The sequence below is a fragment of the Monodelphis domestica genome, chromosome 2, assembly GCF_027887165.1.
Source record: "Monodelphis domestica isolate mMonDom1 chromosome 2, mMonDom1.pri, whole genome shotgun sequence".
NCBI classification, from domain to species: domain Eukaryota; kingdom Metazoa; phylum Chordata; class Mammalia; order Didelphimorphia; family Didelphidae; genus Monodelphis; species Monodelphis domestica.
In genome coordinates, this window is record NC_077228.1 from 345,851,198 (window position 1) to 345,870,732 (window position 19,535).

At 37.8% G+C, this 19,535-nt stretch overlaps 1 protein-coding gene across 1 annotated transcript in view; it reads right to left on the bottom strand.

Moving 5' to 3' along the window:
• Positions 1–19,095, bottom strand: part of LOC100019662 (gamma-aminobutyric acid type A receptor subunit rho1) — a 31,126-nt gene extending 12,031 nt beyond the window's left edge. Inside the window, exons 1-3 of the mRNA XM_007484313.2 lie at positions 18,997–19,095; positions 15,983–16,050; positions 10,832–11,055 (exon numbers count right to left, since the gene is read on the bottom strand). Coding sequence (XP_007484375.2) covers positions 10,832–11,055; positions 15,983–16,050; positions 18,997–19,015 — 311 coding nt within the window. The 5' untranslated portion in view covers positions 19,016–19,095. The remainder of the gene's footprint in view (positions 1–10,831; positions 11,056–15,982; positions 16,051–18,996) is intronic.
• Between the last annotated feature and the right edge of the window lie 440 nt (positions 19,096–19,535).

A 19,535-nucleotide genomic window follows, 5' to 3' on the forward strand; every position in this document is an offset into this window, starting at 1 on the left:
ACTCTTACATTTTGTCTTGGAATCAATACTAGATATTGATTCCAAGGCAGAAGAGTGGTAAGGGCTAGGCAATGGGGGTTAAATGACTTGCTCAGGATCACACAGCTAGGAAGTGTCTGAGGCCAGAATTGAATTTAGATCTTCTTGACTTAAGACCTTGCACTCTCTCCTCCAAGTCATCAAGCTGTCCCTACTGTTGTTAAACGCATAAAGTAAAATTCTCAAGAAAACAAAGAAAACCAATTATATTGAAATACAGTTATCAAAATATTAAAACAAGGCCACGGTCTTAAGGACAGGTTAAGGACCCTTGCTCTAAGATAATATAGACTCCTCGGTTTGGCATTAAAGTCCCTTAAAATTTTGTTCAAACCTATATTTTCAGGCTGATTAAGCAATAATCTAACTCATACTTTCTATATTCCAGCCAAACTGCCCTACTGGCTGTTTTCTGTACATGACATTCCATCTGTCCTTTTGCTTAGACTACCTGCCATATTTGAAATGTTTTCCTGCCTCTTGGAATTCATGGATTCCTTCAAGACTCTAGTGCCATCTTCTTCAAGGAACATTTTTTAATTCTTTAAGTTATTAGAGATCCTCCCTCTCAAAATCACTTTGTATTTATTTTGTACATACAGTAGGATCCCATTTTATGTGACCAAAACATACCAAGTACCAATATGTTAACCTTTATATAAGTGCAAACCCTATATATGAACATACACAGGTACTTTACAACTTTTCTTGGGCCTATCAGAGCTACTGACATTAATCCTCTTGTACTTTGAAACCATTATTAGTAACGAAATAGCATTAATGAGAAATATTGCTCTTTCTGACATGGACACATTTATTATTATTATTATTATTATCATAACTGATTATGAGTGAGAAATATGGACAAAGGCTGACTCAAGAGCTAATATCAGGCACAAAACAATGGGATGACTCATATTAAAGCTGCTCAGTGCTGGAATGAGTGTGATTGGATGAACTACTCTGAGACTTTGAGTGCTTGGGAAAATGGCACAGATAATGGCAAGGATTAAGTGCATAACTAAATTTTATTTTACATATTTTTGCCTTTTAAAAGTTGTAACCATATATTAAAATTTGAATGTCAAATTCACATAAAACGAGCTCCTACCATGATCTACATTAAACTATGAGCTTCTTGACAGCAGGGACTGTTTTTTGCCCATTTTCATATCCCCAATGCTTAGCACTATGTCTGGCATGTTAATTGACTGCCTATATATCCTATCTTTACTCATCTATGAAAATGTTGTATCCCTCAACAGAATGGAAGTTCTTTGGGGTTAAGGACTAGTTAACTTTTGGCTTTGAATCTCTGGTGCATAACACAGACCCATGTAGGTACTTGGCACGTTCTTAACTGCTTGATGATTGATCAATTATTGAACTGAAATTAAGAGATAATTTGAGATTTTAAGTTGTACTACTAATTTTAATTTACTTAGTGCTAAAGTTCTTTTGTAGATATTTTAAAATGTATGCTGTTATGTTTTAGAAGCCAAATTAATGAATTACCAGCACACATTTTAAAATCTGATCCTTAAAGGGCTATATTTTCAGACAGGACTATTTATGTTTGTAATAATAATTTCCACTAGGGGGCACAGATAATGTTTTACTACCAGAATTTCACAGAGTCAGGCAGGATTGAAAAAAAAAACAAAAATATTATCTTTATAAATATGTAAGAATTTTTCAAAATTTCTAATAGTTTTAATAGTAAAAAATTTAATAGTTAACTAATAAAAATAGTTTAAGAGTTTTAGTTTAGAATAATCCCATCCTAATTCCTCTACTTTCAAAGCATTGGGGATGATAGAAATAAAATAAAAACAACAAATAAAGTGTTTATTCTGAAGAAAAAATAATAAATAAGAATAACTGATACTAATAATAGCCAATATTTATTCAGCACTTTAAATTTTACAAAGCACCTCACATAAGTTATCTTATTCAAGTCTCACAACAGCCCTGGGGAGGTGTTTTTATTATTTGCATTTTACCCATAAGGGAACTAAGAACTACTACTTAGTCCCACATAAACTGAAGAAAAATTATTTCAAAGTATACACAGTGAGAAAATCTTATTTCTGAACATAAATTAAAGAACTTGGCTGTTTTTATCTTTTGATTTCATTTTCTATTGCTACCTTGCTCTTTTGCCTCCAACTCCCTAGCCTGTATTCTGTGAAGAATGGAGGAAATTATCCAGATAATACAAGTCAAAACACCACTTCAGGGTCAATCATTTGTAAGAGCAAATATGGTGTTTCAGGTTGAATTATCCAGATCTTTTCACTAATGTGTAGACTAGACCCAACACACAGATTCCTAAGCTCTGCTATTTGCATTTCCCTTTCAATTGGAAATCCTGGCAAATAGTGTAGACTGAGGTATAATGGAGAAAGGCTGTGACAAAAAGAGGGATTACAATAGAAAGGTGGGCTGTATATTGGCTTTTGTATTATATATTGTATGGTATATTTTATAACAGGTGAAGCTTCAACATCTACTGGTAGATTCTGGATTTAACTAATCATAGCTTTTTTTTTTATGGAAGAATAGTTAAAAACAGAGAACTTTAGAACATCACTCCTAGGACCAATCTTATACATCGTCTACATGGGAATTTTCATGGGACTAAGTTTAGAAGAGTATCAAATTCAGAAAATTCCTTCTTGTTAGTTTACTCCTTGAAATAGAGATAAAATCTTATTTTATTTATTGGTTTGTTTTTTCATTTTTCATTGTCACACAAAATACTCTTACATATTGGTCACTGTTGTAAGAGCAAAGTCATAGGGCATAACCCAAACCCCAAAATAAAACCAAAAATACACTGATGTAAAAGACAGAAGTGTTACTGTAACTTGGGTATGAACCTGGCTAGAAGTCACCAAATAATCTCATCAGATTGTCTCAGTCATTTCTAGAATCAATGCATTCTAAAGGTTGGATTTATATAAGTAGAAAGGATTCAGTAGAACGTTAAGCTTCCAGAGGCAAGGGTCTGTTTTTCGTTTTGTCTTTGTATGTTCCCTTGTCCTCCCATCACAGTATTTGGGATGAAATAGCCTGCTGAATCAAATGAAAGGAAAAAAAATCCCCAACAATAACAACAAAAAACCTCAAAGCCCTTTTGCTTTTGTTCCTAGATATATTGTTGGGCATCATGGCAAAGAGTAAACTTTCAACTTTTCTCTCCCCCCTAAAAATTCTTTTACGTTCCAGGATTCTGGAATTTCTGGTTTCATAGTTTTGAGAATGGGGAGACATAAGAAAACAAAATCAACAAATGAAGAAAAGTATTATTTTCTCCAAGTGCCTCATATTACTAACTTGACAAGCAAATTTTAGCATGCAGTGGAAAGAGTAAAACAATTGTAAAATGCTCAAAGAACAGGAAGTGCTGAAGGTTATTTCTGTATCATGGACAATTAAATGAAAGAAACTTGAAGCAGTATAAAATGAGATGAGGCATCAAATGCGAGTAAGGCCATAAATTCAGACCATGTTTTATATGTAAGTGAATTTGATGCTGATTTTTTTGTCCTTCTGTGGGTCATGCTCTCTCTAAATGGATTGTTGGACTGGTATGTTGATGACAAATTATAAAAATCACATATACTACTCTCAGTAGATGTCCAACTTCTCTTATTTTCCCCTTTATCATAGGATTCAGAATGGTTTTTCCCAATAGTTATGACTTTTTAATATTTCAATGGATCTGTAATTTAATAGGCATGGGTACTCCTTAGCCCATGCAGATAGTAACCTATCCATACTTCATCTCAGTGTGATCCCTGGCCCTGTTTTGCTACAAATCCTCTATAAAGGACCCAATTAACACTTTAGAGATTTTCCTGTGGTTCTTTGTTTTGTGAATATTGTGAATTTTTGTGAATAATGGTGCAACATGCCTATTTGGAATACAGGAAACACTTAACAAATGTTTGGTGAATGAATGAAAAGAAAAACACTTATTAATTGCATCAAGTACCATGATAAATGTTGGAGATACAAACAGAAAAGTGAAACACAGTATTATCAAAGAGCTCACTCTCTATTTAAAGGAGACAATATAAAGAAGTAGGTCCAGCTATGGGGCAGGTAGAAGGATCTAGTAGTCCTGAGGGATCAGCTGCAGGGCAGGTGGCAAGATTCAGAGTATATTGACAGATCAGAGGGCAATGTTGATCAATCTACTTGCTACTATTCACTTTACCTGTCTCATCTTTTTCTTGGAAATAACGTATAGTGCTAATATATAGTCATGTGATTTAACTTCTAGTAAATTAAATAATTATTTAACGTAAACATTAAGTTTAGTTCAATGAAATATTTCATTAATTATAACATTAAAAATTGTCTCTCTATACACACATATATGCATATTTAAAATACTTCCTTTCTATGAAGATGTGTTAATTGCTGATTTATCAAAGTAAGCAGATTCTATTCCCTCCCCTGCCCCCTTTTTAACTTAATTCTATCTTTGGTTCCTCATTTTATCAGTTTCTCCCCAGTGTTATAATTATTTTAATCTCTGATTCTCTGGAGGATGTGACAAGGGATTGCTGTCAGGGTTTTGCATTTTCTGAGTATTTGGATTAAGCACACAGGAAAAAATGGGGCACAGTTCTGGAAATAGGTATAGAAGTCCAAAAATCTGCCATAACTAACATCCTGCTGGCAGTGCAAGGGCCCTGGGAAAACTCACAAGATGCCCTTGGGTAGAAAACTAAGCTTTAGCACTTCAAAGACTAACAGATTTCACAGCTCTTAGAAAAGTCTTTCCTATGGGACACATTTCAAAACTTGGAGATGAAATTCCAATGACTTCATCTGTATAACTCTGATGTAGATTGCTTAGGTTACAAAGTAGGATGAAGACTGAAGTGGCTTTTTATTGATCTATATACTGTATTCCCCTCTGGGCATAAAGCCAGCTTCGAAACTGCTTGGATCTTCTAGAGAGCTATATTATGTCCATTACAATAACAATGTAATATACAAGATTTTATGTACTGCTGCCTATTTTACTTTGCCAAGTATGGCAATTTAATCTTTTTTGATTTATAAATGCTTCAGCTAAAATCAAGTCTACAAAGTCGAAGTGAGCTATTAACTTTGGAGAACTAAATAAAAAGTCCCTTAATTTTTCATATAAACATTTTATTCATTTACTCATGTTCTCATCAGAAGAGGCAGTAATGCCTTTGAGTTTAAACTGGGATTGTTTGGGGGGAATACAAGGAAACTAACACCTTAAGGTTGAGAATACCATAGAAAGGTGGACAACCATGTGGAGAAGGGGCAGCATTCACACAGCTGTCCATGATGGCCAATCAATCAACATTTATTAAGCATTTACTAGGTGCCAGGCAACACTGTACTAGGCTCTGGGAATACAAAAAAGAAGCAAAAGACAGTCCCTTCCTACAAGGAATTTACATTCTAGTGGAGAAGACAACATGCAAACACAAATATATACAAAGCAAGCTATTTGTAGAAGATAAATAGAAAATAACTAACAAAGAGAACAAACAGGAATAAAAAATATGAGGGAAACTTCTTAGAGAAAGTAGGAATTTTAATCCACTTCATTTAATCCACGTTAGTTGGGCCAATGACTCTCTAGTATATAAAAGAACATTAGAATGTACTTGTTGCTGGTGATTGTGTGGTATGGTATGAGTGAAATCCTAGAGCAATGTTGGTGAACCTATGGCACGCATGCTGGAGGGAGCTGCTCCTTTCCCCCCTCCACCACTCCTGATCCTGAAGATATTTCTCACATTGTCTGTCCCTCTGCCCAACAGCCCAATAGGAGCACTTCCTCCCTCCCCTGTCTGGGGTTAGGCAGGGGGCTCACATGAGGCATGAAGGTTGCAATTTAGGCATTCAGTCTCCAAAAGGTTCACCATCACTGGTCTGGCATGTCTGTGACAGAATGTGAAATGTTGACCTTCTGATTCTCTGAATTTCACCAGCAGAATTCAGTTGCCTTCCAACTCTGGAACTTTCCTGAGCACCTGTAGCCTTCTTGCTGTGAAACATCCCTCCACCATACTGTTCTCCCTTTTCCCACTTGTGAATTCCTTCAGTATTAAAGGACTTTAAATGCCAAACAGAGGAGTCCATACTTTATTTTAGTGCAGGGGTACTTAACCTGGGTGTGGTTTTTTATTACTTTATTTTATTCTATTTTTTTAGGAGTTTGAAGGAATCCCCTGAAAGAGGATTCCAAAATAGGATCTAACTGGAAGGATCTGCCTAACGAAGGATTAGACTACCAGGTTTCATCTGACAATTGGCCAGGAAGTAAGACTGTTGCTATAGGGGTCTGGATGGATATTTATTAATCACTAGTTACACAGTAAGATGGAGGGAACAGAATACCAGTGAGACAAATCATCTCTCCCCTCTTTACCAACCTCTTTGTAAGCTGAGGTCAAGCACTAGTATAAAGGCTTGTGGGAATATGCTTATGTAATAGGGGTTTCACTTGAGATAGTGTCACTAGATTGTGTAGAAGGCGGAAGACATTGAGGACCTGCTTCCAGGAGACTAGAGAACTGGAACCTGAATGAGGAATCATCCATTCTGCCATAGTGTACCACAGGGTTGGGAATAGCCTTTTCCCACTGACTGTATAGCTTGTACTGTATGTGTCTTTAAAACTGCTTGATTAATCTGAGAATAAAGAATTCCTTCACTCGTGTGTGTTTGTTCAGTCATTCCAGTTGTGTTTCACTCTTTGTGACCCCGTTTGGAGTTTTCTTTTCATGCTTTTTATTCAAAAAGTTTATTTTTCCAATTACATGTAATAACAATTTTCAACATACATTTTCCAAAATTACAAGATCCAAATTCTCTCTCTCTCTCTCTCTCTCTCTCTCTCTCTCTCTCTCTCTCTCTCTCTCTCTCTCTCTCTCTCTCTCTCTTGTCCCTCCTCCCTCTCAAAAATGGTAAGCAACTTGATCTGGGTAATACATGTGTTATCATGCAAAGTATACTTCCATATTGGTCATTGTTCTAAGAGAATATTCAAATAAAACCAAAACCCATTTTGGGGTTTTCTGGGCAAAGATGCTGGAGTGGTTTGCCATTTCTTTCTCCAGCTCATTTTATAGCTGAGGTAATTGAAGCAAACAGGGTTAAGTTACTTGCCCATGGTCAACTTGCTAGTTTAAGTACCTGAGGCCAAATTTGAATTCAAGAAAATATCTTCCTGAATTCAGGCTGGGTACTCTCTTCACTGTGCCACCTAACTGTACTCCTCCTTATCTATACCATAGGGTAAGGAGGGAGGAATTGAGGACCACTCCATCCTCTACCACCACACCACTTTTAGAGCATATTGCTCTGAGAAATGGTCCTGGGACTTTGGTCTTTCCTTTGTCCTTTTCTAGGTGTAAAGAGTGGAGCCTTTGACTGAGTGGGGTCTCCAGCCATTGGGATGTAGGAGTTCAGGTCTCAGGATTGGTTGTTGCTAGAGCCAATCAAGCAAGGAAGCTCTGAGGAGCAAAGGATCCAGGATGCTCATCCGCAGGGGGCTTTTAAACTGATCGTGGGGGAATTAATGCTATATAGAAACTGAGATAAACTGTAATTCCTGCCCCATATCCCTAGAGATCTAGGTAGTATAGAGGGAAATATATACCCCTCACATTTTTTCCTTTTATATCTTTAAGGTAAATATCCCTTTGTAGTAGCTAAAACAATGCTAACTAATTAAATGGACCAGGAGTGCTAGCCACTTGGTCCCTTCAATTGGGGAAAATATAATCCGGTGGGGGGCCTTGAGTCAAAGGCAGGAAAGAAAGACTCTTAATCCCCCTCAGAATATGGGAGGACACTTTGGGGAGGGATAAAATGTAACCTCAGAGCATAGAAGCCAGAGCCAAACCATGTTACCCTCGTGCTGTCCCTGTGCTGATGAGAGGCAGAGTTCAAGAAAGCCAGGTGGGCATAGTTATAAAGTTCAGTGTGCAATAGCCTAGGTATTGTGCTTACTTAATGTGATTATGGCTTACTCAGGCCAAAATGGTTTTGAATCTGAACCTCTTACATTTTGATTTTGCTTAGTAAATGTATTTTAATCCATATGTGAGTAATCCTCTCAGGTCTCATGAAGTTGGGAAAGAGGATCCTATGGGAATGGGGACACAAGCCAATCAAATTATGAATTTTAATGTGATTAAATTGTGCCTACTTTGACTGGACAGGAATCCTGGTTGAGGGAGTGGAAGGGGAAAAGCCTGGGCATGGGCCTTGGAACCTGGGGCCTCAAGTTCCTACCCACATCAGTCCAGCAAAATTGGGCTGGAGAAGCTTGAGTTTGAATTGTCACCTGTTAGCTTGAACAGAGATAGTATTCTGAGCACTTCCTTTGAGGCTAATACAATGATGATGAAAAGGGCAGCTAGATGGCACAGTGGATAGAGTGCTGAGCCTGGAGTCAGGAAGACCTGAATTCAGATCCAGCCATTAATACTTACTAGCTTGTGTGACCCTAAGCAAGTAATTTAATCCCTGTTTATCTCAGTTTCCTCACTGTTAAATGAGGAGAATAGCACTCTTGTGAGTATCAAATAAATAAGATAATTTTTGTAAAGTGCTTCACATGATATATAGCTATTTCTCTTCCTCCCCTCCCTTATATTAGCTTTTGCATAGTATTTTAAGTTTGTGCAGCCTTTTTTTAGGCATATTATTTCAGGCTTTTTTTACATAAATAATTTAATTGGACATTTAGCTAGACATAATTAGACTTTACATAAATGATTTAATTAGACAACACTCCACGATGTAGGTGCTATTCCCATTTGTTTTGTTTAGGTTTTTTTTTTCAGATCTAACCCTTTATTATGCTTTTTTGGATTTTCTTGGCAAAGATACTATAGTGGCTTGCCATTTTTTTCTCCAGCTCCAAATTTTTCTCCATATATTTTTATATTTTATTTTATTTTAGTTATCATGCAAGTCACACTTCCATATTGAGCATTGTTGTGGTGGAGCCAAGATGGTGGCTTAGTAGCAGGGAAAGCTGAAAACTCTTTGACAATCCTTCCAAAACACAGAGGGCGTTGTAGTAAGAGCACAGTCATATGAAACCAAAACTTGTCCAGGGTCACATAACTAATAAGTGTCTGAGACCAGATTTGAACTCAGGAAGATGTGCCAAGATGATTTGGCACTCTATCCATTATGCCACCTAGCTACCCATTTTTCAGTGGGTACATACTCTTACATACAATACAGATCAGTAGTATTCAATCAATATCATTTCACCCAAACTACTCTTCAGTCCAGAAGTAGTCACATATTCTTAAGTTACCCAATCTGGAGAAAAAGGAAATCCTGTAGCCCTTGCTTCTTTGAATGGAGAATACAAAAAGTCCCAATCTTTACCCAAAAGCAAGAGCTAAACTAAGAGAATATAGGATTGCTGGGCATGGCGATGCTACTTGTGAGTCCTTGCTATCAGGGATACTGAGGCTTGTGGTATTCCTGGGTTGTAATGATCTTCTGGGGGAGTACAGGACTGAAAGGATGCCTAAAAGGGGAAAAGCAGCCTATGCTGGAAATTGAACAGGTCAGAGCTTCCATGATGGTATAAGTTTTGGGAGAAGGCCTGTGCGTGGCTACTGAGTTAGATGGGAAGGCCAGTCTTGAAAAAATTAAAAACAAATTAAAATCTCACCAAGAACAAAGGATCATAGATTTAGAGTTCAGAAGGATTTAGAAGCCAAGTTCAATCCCATCATGCAGATCCAGGGATTGAGGCAGAGAGAGGTTAAATGATTTATCCGTGATCATACAGTTAGTAAAGATCTGGGGCAGGAATCAAACCCAGGTATTTCAGACCCCAGTGCCCAACAGATGGGAAGTTGGGGTGTTCTAGGATAATGATACCTAGCATTTATATAGATGCCAGGCATTGTGCTAAATGCTATACAAATTAGATAGATTATAAATTATACTAATTAGATCACAATTAGAATTGATTTTAAGACAGAAAGTAAGGACTTATATATATTATTTCATGTGATCTTCACACAATCTTGAGTTCAAGGGAGGGAGGAATGAAAAGACTTGGCCAGGAATCAAACTCTAGGTTTTTATTTTGTGATAGCAATATGAATCTAGTTTTAGAATTTCCTTAATTTCCTGTCTTTGGGTACACATCTTCCTTTTTTTCCCCTTCAGTAATGCTTTATAATTACATGTAAAAACAATTTTCCAGCATTTATTTTATAACATTTTGAGTCTATCCTCATTACTCTAATCCAGTATTTTTCCCCACTATATTATGCTACCTTCCCAAAGGAAGTAGAAAGTATGGTTGCTCAAATGGAGTAAGAGATTTGCTTATTTTTCTTGATTGAAGTGATAAAACAATTTTTAAAAATAAAATTGGGCATGTATAAGTCAAAGTATTAGATCAGAATGCCATACATATTTCTCTACTCCCTAAATTATTTTTTATATAGTAAAATTCTTTTTAAAAATCTTCATTCAATACTCTGCTTTCCCTTGATATGAAGACATGTAATTAACTGTGGGATCCATTGTAATCAAAATCAAAAGGAATAACTGCCATTCAAAAGCTCGTGCTTTTTGCTCCCACAACTGGCAATTTATTTTTCTTCTGAGATGATTTAAAAATATAGAGTTCAATAATTTCTCAGGAAGAAAGGCAAAAATGGCCCAGAGAACATTCTAAAGTCAAGTTCCTCCCAGCTTGAGCTGGGCCAGAGAAGGAGTGACAAGAATGGACTTTTACCTGAGGCTGTATAGCACCTTCCCATCGGGCTGGACCCGGAGCATAACATTGTCTGTAGTGGTGTCATGGATGAAGGACCTCTTGGAATGTACAAAGAACATGTCAGGAACCCAGATCTTTTTAACCAGTCGGCCATCAAATGTCATGCTGAGGTTGTTTGTGCTAGGGAAAGACAGCCTTTCATCCTTCCAATAGTGCCTCAGGTACAGGGTCATGGTGAAGTCCTAAAGGGGAAAAACCAAAAACAATGTTGGATATTAACACTGAATTCTTTTTTAAAATTCAATTTTATTTTCCACTAATTAAAATAAAAATAATTTCCAACATTTTTCAAAGAATATTGAGTCTTGAGTTCTCACCTGCCTTCCCTCTCCCCACCTCATTTGAGATGGTAAGCAATCTCATGTAGATTTTACATGTGCAATTATGTAAAACAGTTTCCCATATTGATCCTAGGGCAGCCAGGTGGCACAGTGGATGGAACACTGGGTTTGGAAAAAGGAAGACTCATTTTCCTGATTTTAAACCTGGCCTCAGATACCTTGTAGCTGAAAAAGTCACTTAGCCCTATTTGCCTCAGTTCCTCATCTGTCAAATGGGCTAGAGAAGGAAATGGCAAAACACTCCAGTATCTCTGCCAAGAAAATCCCAAATGAGGTCACAAAGAATGGGACACAATCAAAAAACAAGCCTTTATATAGGCCTTTAAAGTCCTCAAAGAGATGTACCTCTATGTGATCTCATTTAATCCCAACAATCCTTTGAGATAGACATTGATATTATCCCTATTTTACAATTTTAATAAATTTTTTAAAAAGAACCCCCCCAACAGACACACACAAATAAATAATGATGTCCTGAGGTTACAGAATTCAGTCATCCCTGACCTTTGTTCCTGTGTTCTATTGATCTCTGTTATTGAACTGGCCTTTCACACCTCAGCCTAAACCTTTCTCTGACTGTTATTTGCTGTTTGGTAGATACCTGCATCTCAAAGTCTTTACCCAATCAGGATGACCTTTGTCTGGCTTTTCTGTGTACCGACAAGAAAAGGTCTAAACAACCATTTTCTTTTGGGGTATGAAATGAACTTTCCAATGCTGCTGGGGAGTTATTAGGGGTAAGAAACGGAAGGGCAGTGACATCCTGGAGAAGAATTCATCTGGGGTGTCCCCTCTGACACAGCATTCAGTATCCTCCATTTTAACTAATTATTCTTGGAACTGAGGTCCTAACTTCAGGTGTTCAATCTCAATCAATCAATAAACATTCCAATCAGGTGCCAGGGATACAGAGACAAAGACTGAAACAATTCTGCTTTTAAGGAACACACTCTATTAGGGGAGACATGTTTATGTGCAAATGTACAAATTAAAATGTTTTTATATGTTATGTATAGATTTTTACATATGTATAAATCTGTAATAAAAACAGGGTAAAGAGGGAGAGAAATTGGGGATATCAAGAAAGGCTTTGTGTAGCAGGTGGCATTTGATGCTAGGGTAGGCAGTGTCAGTCAATGTTTTTTTGGATTTTTTTTTTGTCTTTTTTCAAACCCTTACTTTCTATGTTAGAATCAATATTAAGTATTGGTTCCAAGGCCAAAGAGTAGTAAGGTCTTGGTAATGGGGGTTAAGTGACTTGCCCAGAGGGGTCACATAGCTAGGAAGTGTTTAAGGTCAAGTTTGAACCCAGGACCTTCAATCTCCAGCTCTGGCTTTCTATCTACTTGAGCCATGTAGCTGTTCCTAGTCAATGTTTTAACAGCCAGATCTCTAGAAAAACAAACCAATGTCCTCATGTACCTACACAATCAACAAAGCAATAAATCAAAATTTGATTTGTAGTTTATTTCTGATATGCAACATAAATGTTTACAGTTATTCATTTTTAGTTGTGACCATTTTTTCATGACCCCGTTTGAGATTTTCTTAGTAAAGATACTGAAATGGTTTGTCACTTCCTTTTCCAGTTCATTTTTACAAAGGAGAAACTGCAGCAAATAGAGTTGTGATTTGCCCAGGGTCACACAGCTAGTAAATAACTGAAGCCAGATTTGAACTCAGAAAGATGACTTCCTGACTCCAGTCCTGGCATTCTGTCCACCATACTACCTAACTGTCTGTAAATGTTTACAATGTAAATTTAATCAGTTCTTGGCAGTTGTTTTCAGCTGGCTCTAGCACGTCCATGGCCAAAAATGTGGAGGCAGTAAAATCCAAGTATGGGGGAAAGTTAGTGAAAAGTCATGAGTCAGGAGATAGAATTCCATTTGTTAGAAATTCAGAGATGTCCATTTAGCTATAGAGCAGAATGTGGAAGGTTGAATAATAAGGCTGGAAAAATAGATTAGAGCCAAGTGATGAAGGACTTTCACAGTCCAACAAAGGATTTTATATTTGATCTTCAAGTTTAAGTAGGAGTAAGACGGACAATATGCCCTCAAGGAGAATCATTGTGGAAGTGATGTAGAGGGTGATTGGAATGGGGGGAGACTATAATTTAGGAAAGAGATGATGTGTGAATAAGGAGATGAGGTTGGACCCAGTAGATGTTCTGGAGTAAGAAATAGAAAGATTAGAAAACTGAATGAATATATGAGGTTGAGTAAGAGTAAGGAGTTGAGGATAATTCTAAGATTACAAACTGGGGAGCCTGGAATAATGGTGGATGCCCCTAAAAGAAACAGGAAAATTCAGTGGAAGGAAGGTTTTGAAGGGAAACATCTAAATTTTGGTTCTTTGGGGCAAAACACTGGTTGCCATACCTAATTTTGGCTCTGCTGACAAGTCTTTTGCCTCAAGTACTAACTACTGACACATGGGACTTCCTTTACATCCCACAGAGTTGACCTCCCTATGGAAAATAGTTTTCACTCAACATTGCTCTGCTCCTGGGCATAACCATGTTAATGGGTCAACTCTCTTGTATTTTGTCAATAAATATTTATCAAGTACCAACAATCCAGGAACTGTGCTAAGCCTTGGAGAGGGAATGAAAGGCAAATGACAGTTTCTGTTCTCAAGGAGTTGACAGTCTAATGGGGGAAACAAAATGCAAATATATATAAACAAACATAGCAATATATAAGATAAATTAGAGATGATCAACAGAGGAATAGTCCTAGCTTTAAGGGGAATAGGGAAAGATTTTATATAGAAGGTGGAATTTTAGGGACTTGAAAAAAAGCCACAGAAGCTGGGACACAAAGAAGATGAAATGGAAGAGGATTCCAGTCTTGAGGTTAACCAGTGAAAATGCCCAGAGTTGGGGTAGCTAGGTGGCACAGTGGAGAAAGCACTAGAACTGAAGTCAAAAAGACCTATTTTTCTGAGTTTGAATCTGGTCTCAGATATTTTCTAGTTGTGTGTCCCAGAGTAAGTCACTTAACCCCAATAGCTTAGCTTTTACTGCTCTTCTGCCTTGGAACCTATAATTAGTATTGATTCTAAGACATAAGGTTATGGGGGAAGGAAGGAAGGAAGGAAGGAAGGAAGGAAGGAAGGAAGGAAGGAAGGAAGGAAGGAAGGAAGGAAGGAAGGAAGGAAGGAAGGAGGAAGGAAGGAAGGAAGGAAGGAAGGAAGGAAGGAAGGAAGGAAGGAAGGAAGGAAGGAAGGAAGGAAGGAAGGAAGGAAGGAAGGAAGGAAGGAAGGAAGGAAGGAAGGAAGGAAGGAAGGAAGGAAGGAAGAAGGAAGGAAGGAAGGAAGGAAGGAAGGAAGGAAGGAAGGAAGGAAGGAAGGAAGGAAGGAAGGAAGGAAGGAAGGAAGGAGGAAGGAAGGAAGGAAGGAAGGAAGGAAGGAAGGAAGGAAGGAAGGAAGGAAGGAAGGAGGAAGGAAGGAAGGAAGGAAGGAAGGAAGGAAGGAAGGAAGGAAGGAAGGAAGGAAGGAAGGAAGGAAAGAAGGAAGAAGGAAGGAAGGAAGGAAGGAAGGAAGGAAGGAAGGAAGGAAGGAAGGAAGGAAGAAGGAAGGAAGGAAGGAAGGAAGGAAGGAAGGAAGGAAGGAAGGAAGGAAGGAAGGAAGGAAGGAAGGAAGGAAGGAAGGAAGGAAGGAAGGAAGGAAGGAAGGAAGGAAGGAATGGGGGGAGACAGGGGAGAGAGGGGAGGGAAGAGAGAGAGAGAGAGAGAGAGAGAGAGAGAGAGAGAGAGAGAGAGAGAGAGAGAGAGAGAGAGAGAGAGAGAGAGAGAATGTCCAGAGTTGGAAAAGGGATTATTGTGTTCAAGGAATTGCAAGGTGGCCATTGTCACTGGATCAAAATATACATGGGATGGTGGAAAATGGAAGAAGATTAGAAAGATATATGTGTAGGTGGCAGATTATGAAGGCCTTTGAGCTATAAACAAAAGACTTTATATTTTATCCTGTAGGTAATAGAGAGCCCCTGGAGTTTATTGAGAAGGGGGCAGGAATGATATGGTCAGACTTGTACTTTAGAAGAATCACTTTGGCAGCTAAATGAAGTCTGGACTGGAGTGCAAAAAAGATGTATGGCAAGCAGACCAACCAAAATGCTGGTTGATAGATCCCAAATAGGGGGTGATGAGGGCCCATACCAGAGTACTTGATAGGTGAGGGGAGAAAAGGGAATGTAAAAGAGAGATAATATAAAGCTATAATTGATAGTATTTGACAACAGATTAGATATGAAAGATGGCAGAAAGTGAGGAATCAAAGATGGCATCTGAGTTACTGGGAAGATGGTGGTACTCTCAATAGTAATAAGGAAGCTAGGAGGAGGGGAGGGCTTGGGGGGGAAGATAATGAGTTTAGTTTGGTTCATGTTGAGTTTATGGTCATCCATTTCAAAAGGTCCAATAGACAGTTGGAAATATGAGCTTGGAGATCAGCAGAGAGGTATGAGACTATTATTAGATTTGAGAATTACAACACAGAGATGAGAATTAAATCCATAAGAACTTATGAGATCACAAAATGAAATAGTATAGAAAGAGAAAAGGGCCCAGGACACAGAGCCTATTGCATTTAGAGTATTTCCAGGGCCAACTACAGAACCTTCTGAGAAACCATCTGATAAAGGGTTGTTTTTTTTTTTTTATAATATCAACATTATGATAATGAATAAAGAATAGCCAGCTTATAACCGGGTGCCTTGATTCAACCTCTTTTTCCTCTTTGTTGTCACAGAGGTACTTACCATATCAACTTCTGAGATGCTATCCAGACTTTCAACTTGCACATCTACACCAACAGGAATGGCTGGGCCTGAAGAGTTGAAAATGATGATGGTATCAGATATTCTTTTGTTCAGCAAGTTGTCCATTTCTCTCCACCTCCCTCTCCTTCTCCGCAAAACCCCACAAAACCAAAGAACAAGAGCAATTTCTTTGGAACCTGTGTGATATGTCCTTATTCCTACCATGCTGCCTTGATGGGGCCAAAATGAAATTAGGTAAAAAATGAAAAAAGGTAAAAACAGTTAAGATGAGAACTTGGAAAATATAAGTGAAGGCTGTTTCTTTTGCCCAAATTATTTTACTTATCCATATGGTCCTGAATTTCCAGTTTTCATAGACCCATGTAAAACTGTGATCATAGCAATAATGTGTCAAGTTCGTATTAGAGAAAACAATCTCATATTGGACAGAAGAACTTCAAGAAGAGCCTCATCATTAATGGTCTTGGCTGCATTCCAGAGAATGGGGCTATTTGCTATATTCTCTTTGCCTACTAATTCATTTTGCTCCTTTATTCATTTTACTTTCTTGAAGCCACTTAATGCAATATAAAATGGATGGCATTTGGAGTCAGAAGACCTGAATTCTAATCTTTGCTCTGTCACTTTACATCTGTGTGAACTCACTCAAGCACTGACCATTTCTGGGTCTCAGTTTCTTAATAGCACAATGGATATAATTTTATGTTCTCTAGAATCAGAAAACTTGTGTTCATATCCTACCTTTTACACTTACTTTCCTTATCTATGAAACATATTGGGGATTGGACTTGATTAGGGGTCCTTAACCTTTTTTTTTGTGTCCCCTTTCATATGTGGACCCCTTTCATAATCTAATAAAACCTGTGGTCTCTTTCTCAGAATAATGTCTTAAATGCATAAGATAATATGCATAAGATCTGGCCTCAGATACTTCCTACCTATGTGACCCTGGTTAAGTCACTTAACCACAATTGCCTTGCCCTTGTCACTCTTCTGCCTTGGAACCAATACTAAGTATGGATTCTAAGACTGAAGGAAAGGATTTAAACAAACAAACAAAAAGAGTTCACTGGACAAACCCATTGCAGAGTGTGTGAGTAGGACTTTATTAGCATTTGGACCATTTATTAGGAAAATCCTTTTCATAAGTTTAAGATATTTTTCTTTATTACTAAAGAACACAGGATGGAGCTGCAGTTAGGGATGATCAACTAGCCCACTGAGACTACTGGTAGAGTTTGAAGCCTTGTTTACATTTGTTTTGCCTCTTGGACTATAGTTTCTAACAAATAGCCAGTAAGAATGCGCTTAAATGGATTTTCTTTCTCCCCACCCTTTAAAGGGTAGCAATAAAATATAAAAACCCTGGGAGTGCTTACAATTAGAACTCCCAAAGGACAAAGCTAGAACCCAAAATCTTCCTCCTCTGAGGGAGCAGAGTAGCAGACACAGTAAGACAAATTGTACCTTGGGTAAATCACTTGCTGACAGGGAGAAGGTATCATTGAGCCACAGCACAGCTGACTAAAACCTGATCTGAGAGAGCTTTGCCAACCCTGGGCTCTAGCCAATTATCTGCTGCAAAGCTTTACTATCTCCACCCTCCCCCCACATTTAATTAAACCCAGAAGATCAAACTCTGCCCTCAATTATGCATACACCACTCCTACTTCAGACTTCCAGATGAAGAAGGATTTAGTCATAGGATCATGGCTTTAGAGCTGGAAAGTACCTCAGTGGCTATCTAATTCAACCTCTTTATGTTATAGATCAGCAAATTGAGGACCAGGAAAGTTAGGTGATGTGGGGAGGGGATTTGAACCCAGGACTTCTGACTACACAGACAGTGCTTTTTCTCCACTGTATCACACTAACTTTTTATTAATCTATGGGTGTTATAGTAAAGTGTTTTTCTCCTTCCTTTTATTGGGATAGTATGGATTACAGTTGTTCAGTTATTCTTTCCAAAGCACATAATAGGCTGTGATGCTTTATCAGTATTTAGAGTTAGGATGGTTGGAAAACTGTGCCAATAAATTTGCTCCAAAGGCTATTAATTCATACATGGCCTTTGACCCAACTACTAGGTCTATATCCTAAAGAGATCAAAGAAAGGGAAAAAGGACCTATTCATACAAAAAATTATGTTATCTCTTTCTGTGATGACAAAGAATTGGAAATTGAAAGGATGCCCATCAATTGAGAATAGCAGGACAAGTTGTGATATGTAATTTTGCTATAAGAAGTAATAAGCAGGTTTCAGAAAAACCTGGGGAGACCTAAGTGAACTGATGCAGAGTGAAATAAGCAGAACTAGGAGAACATTGTACACAGTAACAGCAATATTTTAAGGATGCTCGACTATTATAGACTTAGCTACTCTGGTCAACACAATGATCTAAGACAATTCCAAAGGAGCCAAATTGAAAAATGCTATCCATCTCCAGAGAGACAGAGAATTGATGAAATTTGACTGAAGATTGAAGCATACTTAAAAATTTTTCTTTCTTTTTCTTATTTTGGGTGTTTTCTTTTTCAACACAGCTAATATGGAAATATCTTTTGCATGACCTCACATGTATAATGGGAATCAAATTACTTGGCTTCTAGGGAGAGGGGGACAAGAGAAAGGTAGAGAATTTGGTACTCAAATTTTAAAAATGATAGTTAAATTTGTCTTACATGTAATTGATAAGTATTTAACAAAATAAAAATAACTTTTAAAAGAGAGAAAATTGCTCCCACCCAGAGAGTGGTGGAGTGAGCACTGAGTTCCATGATACCCCACCTGATAGCTATGACTGAGGGCAGAATGTTTAACACAGGGATGGCACTTAGTCGATGCCCCTGAATTCTTGCTTACTTGGCTTACCCACAAAGTCCAACAGCAGAAAACCATAACTTGAGAAAACTTCATGACATATTTTTGCTTAGTTGATGAAAAATCAGTGGTGGACAGATTTTTTTAAACAACAAAGTTTGCTGTTTCATACCTCCAAAGCCAGGCCTCATGCTGAAGTCATGGTCATCTATTCTCAGAAGCTGTTCAGATTTTGTCAGTGGAGACTTGGTGATGTCAGGGCTTCGTTTCAATATTAAGCTATACAGAAAACATAGAGTCACTCACCCCTTTCTGCACAAATAAGACATTTATTTTTGGTAGTGATGCTTAGGAAAGCTTTTTTTTAAAGTGATGCCTGGATTATAGGGCCATTTGATTCAAAAGGAAAACCATTCACTCCCTCTCTCTGGCCCTTACCCTCTTTTCTAGCCATGCCCTATCTCTTACTTTCTCTCTGGTCCCTATCCTATGCTCCCTCTGAGAATGTTCAGAGAACAAGAGAAGAGAAATGTATCCAAGGGAGTTTCCTCTTGTTCTATATTATTCACCAAACACCACCACCACTTCAACCTCCTCATTTATGGCTTCATCTTTTGTCTAGGGTCACAAGATTCTTTTATCCTTTTTTTCTACTGTGGGGAAGGTATGGAATATACTAAACTAACAAGATTCTCTTTCATTTAGCTCTGC